We start from the raw sequence: 9,150 nt of genomic DNA, 5'->3' as shown, positions 1-9,150 counted from the left end.
GGTGGTGATGATGGTGATGGTGGTGATGGTGATGGTGGTGATGATGGTGATGGTGATGGTGGTGATGATGGTGATGGTGGTGATGGTGGTGATGATGGTGATGGTGGTGATGGTGGTGATGGTGGTGATGATGGTAATGTGATGGTTATGATAGTGATGGTGGTGATGGTGACGATGGTGGTGATGGTGGTGGTGGTGGTGGTGATGGTGGTGGTGGTGGTGATGTGATGGTTATGATAGTGATGGTGATGGTGGTGATGGTGATGGTGACGATGGTGGTGATGGTGGTGATGATTGTGGTGATATGATGGTTATGATAGTGATGGTGGTGGTGATATGATGGCGTAATGGTAATGGTGGTGTTACGGTGGTAATGGTAATGGTGGAGATGATAGTGGCGATGGTGGTGACGATGGTGGTGATGGTGATGTGATAATGATGATGGTGGTGGTGGTGGTGATGGTTATGATGATAGTGATGGTGGTGGTGATGGTAATATTTCATTTACTGACTGCTTACTCTGAGTCAGGGATTGGGTTTGGCACCTTACATTCCCATTTTCTCCTCCTCCAACAACACATAAGTTTACTGCTTAGATCCCCATTTTACTGAGCAGGAGTTTGCGGCTGAGGGAGGCTACGTTATGCCCACCTCCTCCCATTTAAAGTATCAGCCCAGCCGGGTGCAGTGGCTCACGCCTGTAATCCCAGCACTTTGGGAGGCTGAGGCAGGCAGATCACGAGGTCAGGAGTTCGAGACCAGCCTGCCAACGTGGTGAAACCCCATCTCTACTAAAAATACAAAAATTAGCCAGGCGTGGTGGTACGTGTCTCTGTAGTCCCAGCTACTCAGGAGGCTGAGGCAGGAGAATTACTTGAACCCAGGAGGCGGTGGTTGCAGTGAGCCGAGATCATGCCACTGTACTCCAGCCTGGGCAACAGAGTGAGACTACATTATCAAAAAGTAAAAATTAAAATAAAGTATCAGCCCAAATGCCATGCCCTCACAGAGGCCACTCCTCATCCCTCACACTCTGTCTCACTGCCCTGGGTGTGTTATTCAGAGCACACATCATAGTGTGCAGTTACCTTGTTTCTTTGTGTACCTGGCCATCTCCTCACTAGCATTTCAACTCCACAGCGTCAAGGTCTGTTGCATCATCGCTGTGCCTGGGAAATTCAAGGTCCTCAATAAGCTCTTGTCAAGCTTGCCCAGGGTTGCTTGCTTAGTAAATGGCCAAGCCAGGACTAGACCAGATAGGCTTGCTGTGCTACCCAAGCTTGTGACCTGCCCTGTGGCATCAGTCACCTGGTTCCCCTTGCAATTAGCCTCTTTTATCCCTCCTCCACCATTCATTCTACTACAGGATGAGGCCCCAACCCTGTCCTGTGAGGAAAACTCCACATCTCTCGGGACACACACACACACTCTGGCATCCGGGATTTGTGGGACCTCCATGATGAGTGGCTTCCCAGGCCCCAAGTGAATGCTGTGCCAACAACTGAACAGGTCCCCTCACCCCAGGGGAGGGGCTGCTGCTCAGGTCATCTGTGTCTAGCACTGGGCTCGCCTTCATAACAGCTGATGGTGCCGACCATCCCGTGTTTGGGGCAGGGACTCTTATTTTCCACAGCAGAAGTTCTGAAAACCCCACTGGACCTTGTCCGCCTTTGGCTACATGAGGCTGAACGAGTGTATGGTGACAAAATGGTTGACGAAAAAGACCAGGAAACATTGCATAGAGTCACCATGGCCTCCACCAAGAAGTTCTTTGATGTAAGTCAAGCTGCTCAGTCCCTCTGCCGAGCCCAGAACGGCTCCAAGAGGGTGGAGCATTGGCAGCCAATGAGAACTGCAGCCCTCTCGGAAGGGCCCTTTGTTGGGGGTGGGAAGATGCATGTTAGGTTCCATGCAGTTATTCCAGCACATGGCCATGGATCTGAGGGTTCTGCGTGATAATTCCTGCACGTGGCCATGGATCCGAAGGTTCACACCATAATTTCAGCACATGGCCATGGATCCGAGGGTTCCACGTGATAATTCCAGCACATGGCCATGGATCTGAGGGTTCTGCATGATAATTCCTGCACGTGGCCATGGATCTGAGGGTTCCACGCGATAATTCCTGCACGTGGCCATGGACCTGAGGGTTCCACGCAATAATTCCTGCACGTGGCCATGGATCTGAGGGTTCCATGTGATAATTCCTGCACATGGCCATGGATCCGAAGGTTCACACGATAATTCCAGCACATGGCCATGGATCCGAAGGTTCACACGATAATTCCAGCACATGGTCATGGATCCAAGGGTTCCATACAATAATTCCAATAATTCCATGTGGCTGTGGATTCGAGGGTTCCACGCGACAATTCCAGCATGTGACTGTGGATCCAAGTGAGGAAGAATTGACCGCTCAGTAGATCATGGTGTGATCACCTCCCTCGGTCCACTTGGGATGGAGAAAGGCCCTGCTTGGCTCAGCGTGCCTCGCTGGTGTGTCCCATGTATCCTTGGCAGAATCATTTCTTTGGACTATGAATTCATTCCTGATATGGTGGGGATAGGACCCTCCCACCCTAGGAAATTTTGCCCCAGTGGTTTGCTGGGCCCATAGCAGGTTTGGGCCCCTGGAGACTTGGCCTGGTACCCCGGTGTGACGACCTAGGCCACTTTGGCAAAGTACTGAGCTGCTGTTAACTATCTGTGTGGTCGTGGTGGCAAAAACCAGAAGTATCGTCTTTTTTTTCTCTAGGATCTTGGTGATGAACTCTTGTTTGCCAAGCCAAATATCTTCTGCCACTTTGCTCAAGGGATTGGCGATCCTAAATACGTTCCTGTGACCGACGTGGCTCCTCTGAACAAGCTCCTCGTGGACATCCTGGACAGCTACAATGAAATTAATGCAGTCATGAATTTGGTGAGCAGGCTGGAGCTGATAGCAAGGGCACAGGACCTGGACAGGGTCACCCTCTCCGGTTGCATTATCAACATCCGAGGGGCATTCTGTGGGGCCGTGTGGCGCGCAGTGCACACCTCAGCGTGTGCAGAGTCTGTGCTGGTGGACAGAGGTGATTCCAGGCGCTACAGGATGTTGCAGGCTCTCTCTGGTTTCTGTAGGTGCTGTTTGAGGATGCCGTGGCTCACATCTGCAGGATTAATCGCATCTTGGAGTCTCCCCGGGGGAATGCCCTGCTGGTGGGGGTGGGTGGCAGTGGCAAACAGAGCCTTTCCCGCCTGGCAGCATACATCAGCGGCCTTGACGTGTTTCAAATCACCCTCAAGAAGGGCTACGGGATCCCCGACCTCAAGGTGAGAGCTTAGTGTGCAATAAGCTGCCTTTTGGGGTAGGGTCGGGGAGTAAAGAAAAACTTCACTCCCTTTTCCAAAATGAAGCCAGCCAGCACAGGGCGTCCGAGCATCACCAATAGCCCTTATCTAAAGGATCTTTATCTTAGAAACAGAGGCCGGAAAACCTTCCGGCCAGTGTGCGTGCCCATGTGACTGAGGTGAAGCGTGTGAAACCTTCCGGCCCGTGTGACTGAGGTGGAGTGTGAAACCCTCCGACCCGTGTGACTGAGGTGAAGCGTGTGAAAACTTCCGGCCCGTGTGACTGAGGTGAAGAGTGTGAAACCTTCCGGCCCGTGTGACTGAGGTGAAGAGTGTGAAACCTTCCGGCCCGTGTGACTGAGGTGAAGAGTGTGAAACCTTCCGGCCAGAGGGACTGAGGTGAAGAGTGTGAAACCTTCTGCCCGAGGGACTGAGGTGAAGAGTGTGAAACCCTCCGACCTGGGGGACTGAGGTGAAGAGTGTGAAACCTTCCGGCCCGTGTGACTGAGGTGAAGCGTATGTCTATTGACTACTCGATGGACACAAGTCCAGAAAGTCAACCCAGATCACAGAGGCAGAGAGACTGGATTCCTGCCCTTGGTCACTAAGTGTCCCAAATTGTTCCCTATTGTCTGTCCAGATGACAGAATTCAGAGCCGTGACTGGGTTTCTAACTGCATGCCTGAGAGGCTGAATGGCTGCTTTTGGAATGAATGAAATAAACGTTAGAGTAAACATAAGATCTCCCATGCCCAAGACACACTGCTGAGGGTTTTTACTGATTTCTTACTCCTGAACATCTGCTCTCCCAGGCAACTGCGTGCCGTTAGTTCAGAAGAAATCATCGTGCCTGAGATTGGACCTGAAATTGATGGCACCGTGCTACATAGTCATGCCTTCTCTGTGTCGGTGCTGGGGCCGCTGTTGTGGGGCCAGGACGATGCTAGACCCAAGGGGGAGCCCTAAGGGGACGGTCCCGCAGCACATGGCCCTGAGGCAGTCGCTGGGCTCGTGGCTTTAGCAGGTGGACCTGGAGCCAGTGATGCTGGGAGTGGTGGGAGGCATCTGCAGGCAGAGACCCTGGAGGGGCAGTGCAGGCTGTGCCAGGGACAGCCAACCTCTGGGAGAGCCTCCAGTTTCTGACTGGCTGTTTTCTGCCTTCCCAGTGGATTCTACTCCATGTAGAAAGGGACCGGCCTGCTCTTTTTTGAACTCCTCAGGTCGGCACTCCCGAACACAGCCCTGCCCGCTGGACCCTTCAGTGGTATATCGTGTGTCATGGGTTCTCAGCATATCTGATGGAGTTACTTCACATTGGTGCTATCTGTGGCCACTCAAGTGTCGTTTGAACCTGGAGCCATATAGTTTTACTGAGCTTTCTCTGTTGAAGTCTCTAGTCTATTAACTAAATCATGTTGGGTTACGTTCACGACAGCATCGTTTCCTTGCTCTGGCTCCCTGAGGGGATTTTCTTCCTGATCCTTCATGTTGGGGCTGATCATGGGTGCTCAGCCTCAGCCTCAATCTCAGTGGTGCTATTTTATTCATCAGCATCAGCCGCTGCGGCTCTATGATCTGGGCTGTGGAATTTCACTGCCCTTACACGCATCACAAATCAGCTTTGCTATCACTGTCATTTCTTAAACCGCTTCTGTGGATTCAGAACTAAGGGCAGAGGTAAACGGGGCTAAAAGTTTCTGCATCGTACCGGAGGAGCCAGACTCCTGAGCCATTCCACATGATTCTTGTTCTAATAGTGCTGTCGTATGTTACCCTATGAGGGTAACATATATGTTTGTGATTATGTGATATGAAGTAGGTCCCAGAAGCTGTGGCACCTGCTGGAGGCTACAGGTGCACAGGAAAGGGGTGGAGAATGGACCCTGGAGGACAGTGTGCTGTGTGAAAAGCCCTGAGCTTGGTCCCAAGAAAACGAGACGCCATCAAGATGTCTGAGCAGGGGATAGAGCGGGCAGGATGTGGCAGTGTTCTAGGAGACATGAAGGATAGTTTGAAAGCACAGAAACTGCTGTAGCGTGACCTGGGTGGAGATGGGGCACAAGCCCTGTGACCCCACAAAGGCTGAAAGCGGGCAGGTGCGACAAGAAGGGAGAATGGAGGAGGGGAAACCAGGGCCAGCGAGGGCTGTGCCTGCCGAGAGGGCGTGCGTGACTTCGGGGGCTCGGCTGGGGTCCAGGATCCGAAACCTTCAGATACTACCCCAGCTACCATCCCCACACCCCACACACAGCCCCCGGGGGCCAGGCAGTGGGGAGTTTTTATTTCTGGGAAACCTTCCCCCCAGCCTGAGTCCGCAGCCAGAGCTGCGCTGCCCCGTGAAGAAAGCCTTTCAGCAGAATGAGGGGCCGTGGTCTCAGCAGCTCAGGTACCTCCCACCCCTGGCTTCCTACAAATGTAAGGGGAGGGGTGAGAAGCAGCCATCGGGTGGGATGGGGGCTTGGTCTCATGTTATTCTCAGGCAGGAGGTCTTGCTGCGCATCTCGCACCCCCCACTCCCAAATCCTAACCCCAACCCTCACAGCCCCACTCCCTAACCCTGACGTCTCACACACCCCCACTCCCAAATCTCGGCTCCACGTCCTGCCTGTCCACTGCCAGTGGCATTGGCTATGGCAAGGAAAGGCGCTGCTGATGTTTTGGCCAGAGAAAGGTTTCCCTGTGCCCCTTATTAATGACTGGTCCCTAGACGGGCCTAGATGCAGGTGACGATTGCCATCCTCGGCTGACAGTGATGACAGGGACGCAGGCAGCTCCAGCTTCAGTAGCACCATGGGGCTCTCAACCAAGATAGGAGGGAGGGTCGGGGAGAACCACCCTCGGGCCAGGCCCGGAGGAGACGTGATACCTGAGGATGAGGCTGTCAGTGCACAGCGGGACACGTGGGGCTGGGAAGTGCAGGGGCAGGATGCAGGTAGAGATGTGGGGACCAGACTCAGCAGCATAAGAGGGCAGGAGTGGAGGGGACTGTGCCAGAGAGTGAGCGGGTGAGGTGGAGGCAGGCCGGAATCCAGGGGCAGCCCAGCGGTCACAGTGGGCAGGGTGAGGGCCACTCCACATGGGACAGCGTGGCTGTGAAAGCCAGATGGGCCGGGCGCGGTGGCTCAAGCCTGTAATCCTAAGGCAGGAGGATCACTTGAGCCCAGGAGGTCAAGGCTGCAATAAGCTGTGATCATGCCACTGCTCTCCAGCCTGGGCGACCAAGTGAGCCCCTATCTCTAAAAAAGTACTATCAGGAAAAAAGGAAAAGATTTCTGGTATGGTCCGTCTCCACCCAGTGTCCTTGCTACACTGTGAAATGAGAAGAGTTTTTGACCCAAGGTCATCGCTGGCTCTCACGCTACGCCCCTTGCCTCAAGGCAGGGTCCAAGGACAAAGCCATGGCTCGAGTCCCACCTGCGGCCCACCTGCTTTTCCAGGCTCAGAGCCCCTTGCTTTTTCTTAGCTTGTCAAAACATAGGAGATTTGAGGCTGGCTTCTGACTCCGGTCAACTCCCAAAGAGGAGGCCTGGTGAGGTTTCTCTCTGAACGGAGAGACTTCAGTGAGTCAGACTTTCTTCTGAAGAAGGGAGCAGCCATTGGGGTGCCTATATGGACACTTCTAAAGCCTCTTCAGTAAGCACAGAAGCCCATAGGTCTTGTTTTTTATTTATTTTTTTTTATTTTTTTATTTTATTTTTTTTTTTTTTTTTGAGACGGAGTCTCGCTCTGTCGCCCAGGCTGGAGTGCAGTGGCCGGATCTCGGCTCACTGCAAGCTCCGCCTCCCGGGTTCACGCCATTCTCCTGCCTCAGCCTCCCGAGTGGCTGGGACTACAGGCGCCCGCCACCTCGCCCGGCTAGTTTTTTGTATTTTTTAGTAGAGACAGGGTTTCACCGTGTTAGCCAGGATGGTCTTGATCTCCTGACCTCATGATCCGCCCGTCTCGGCCTCCCAAAGTGCTGGGATTACAGGCTTGAGCCACCGCGCCCGGCCTAGGTCTTGTTTTTTAAATTAAATATTATAGATAAGCAAATCACCAAAATGCTGGAAATATGCATCACTACTTGGATAAACCTGGCAGGCGTTTCTGAACATACATATACATGGAAATGGCATATTCAAAAATAACAAGCTATTCCTGCTGCTCTGTAACATGCTTGAAAAGTTGAAAAGTTTTTTTTTTTTTTATTTATTCTTGCAAAATTCCTGTGAAATCATCTTGTCGCCCTGTCCTTAAATCCTGCTCTAGATGACTCTGAAAGGGGGTTGACTATTAAGGCTCCCAGTCCAAGCCTGCAGTATATTTATTCAGGGCCTCTTAAGGTCTCCATTTAAGATTTTTTTCTTTCCTTTTGCATGTGTGGTAAAATATACATAGTATAAAATTGACCATTTTCACTGTTACTTATTTCTTTTTCTTTGAGATGGAGTCTCACTCTGTTGCCCAGGCTGGAGTGCAATGGCACAATCTCAGCTCACTGCAACCTCCATCTCCTGGGTTCAAGTGAGTCTCATACCTCAGCTTCCCAAGTACCTGGGATTACAGGTGTGCGCCATGACGCGTGGCTAATTGTTGTATTTTTTGTAGAGACGAGGTTTCACCATGTTGGCCAGGTGGTCTTGAACTCCTGACCTCATGTGATCCACCCGCCTCGACCTCCCAAAATGCTGGGATTACAAGCGTGAGCCACTGTGTCCGGCCTGTTTTTTTATTTTTTTTCCAAGACAAATAGAGTAAGACGTTTTCGGCTGGACACAGTGGCTCACACCTGTAATCCTGGCACTTTGGGAGGCCGAGGCATGTGGATCACTTGAGGTCAGGAGTTCAAGACCAGTCTGGCCAACATGGTGAAACCCTGTCTCTACCAAAATTACAAAAATTAGCCAGGCATGGTGGCACACGCCTGTAATCCCTTGGGAGGCTGAGGCAGGAGAACTCCTTGAACCTGGGAGGCAGAGGTTGCAGTGAGCCGAGATCGCGACACTGCACTCCAGCCTGGGCAACAGAGCGAGACTCTGTCTCAAAAAAAAGAAAAAGTAAAAGAGTAAGACATTTTCATCACCTTTAACGTCTAGTTCAGTGGCATGAAGCACATTCATGCTGTTGTGTGACCGTCACCACTATCCCTCTCCAGGACCCTTTCATCTTCCCAAACAGAAGCTCTGTCTCCATTAAACAACAACTCCCCATTCCCCCAGCCCCACCCCTGGCAATCTCCATTCTTCTTTCTGCCCCTGACTTTGACTACTCTAGGGACCTCATGTAAGTGGAATCACATAGTATTTGTCCTTTCATGTCTGGCTTATTTTACTCAGCATCATGTCCTGAAGGTCTGTCCATGCTATAGCACATGTCAGAATTTCCTCCCTTTTTAAGACTGCATCGTATTCCGTTGCACAGATGGACCAACTGAAACATTTTATGTACCTGTTCATGCATGGATGGACACTTAGGTTGTCCTGATGGCTGCTGTGAACCTGGCTGTGCTCCGTTCAAGGTTTTGGGTCTCCTGCACCCTTCTTTTTTTCTTTTCCTTGGAGACAAGGTCTTGCTGTGTTGCTCAGGCTGGTCTTGAGCTCCTGGCCTCAGTCGATCCTCCCACCTCAGCCTCCCCAAGCCTTAGGATTACAAGCATGAGCCACCACACCTGGCCTATGTTTCTTAGAAAGTTGGCCCCATAGACTGGGGGCAGTGGCTCACACCTGTAATCCCAGCACTTTGGGAGGCCAAGGTGGGCAGATCACAAGGTCAGGAGATCGAGACCATCCTGGCTAACACAGTGAAACCCCGTCTCTACTAAAAATACAAAAAATTAGCCAG

General features: G+C 51.9%; 1 protein-coding gene across 1 annotated transcript in view; it reads left to right on the top strand.

Moving 5' to 3' along the window:
• The window catches only part of DNAH17 (dynein, axonemal, heavy chain 17), a 168,973-nt gene that overhangs the window by 105,152 nt on the left and 54,671 nt on the right, over positions 1 to 9,150 (top strand). The window contains exons 52-56 of the mRNA XM_011933143.1: positions 1,615 to 1,776; positions 2,756 to 2,920; positions 3,121 to 3,312; positions 3,397 to 3,488; positions 4,143 to 4,239. Of these exons, the coding sequence (XP_011788533.1) occupies positions 1,615 to 1,776; positions 2,756 to 2,920; positions 3,121 to 3,312; positions 3,397 to 3,488; positions 4,143 to 4,239 (708 nt within the window). The remainder of the gene's footprint in view (positions 1 to 1,614; positions 1,777 to 2,755; positions 2,921 to 3,120; positions 3,313 to 3,396; positions 3,489 to 4,142; positions 4,240 to 9,150) is intronic.

This window comes from Colobus angolensis, unplaced genomic scaffold (assembly GCF_000951035.1).
Source record: "Colobus angolensis palliatus isolate OR3802 unplaced genomic scaffold, Cang.pa_1.0 Scaffold1, whole genome shotgun sequence".
In the NCBI taxonomy this organism is placed as follows: domain Eukaryota; kingdom Metazoa; phylum Chordata; class Mammalia; order Primates; family Cercopithecidae; genus Colobus; species Colobus angolensis.
The sequence above is the reverse complement of the archived record's forward strand: the minus strand, read 5'-3'. Positions and strand labels throughout refer to the sequence as shown.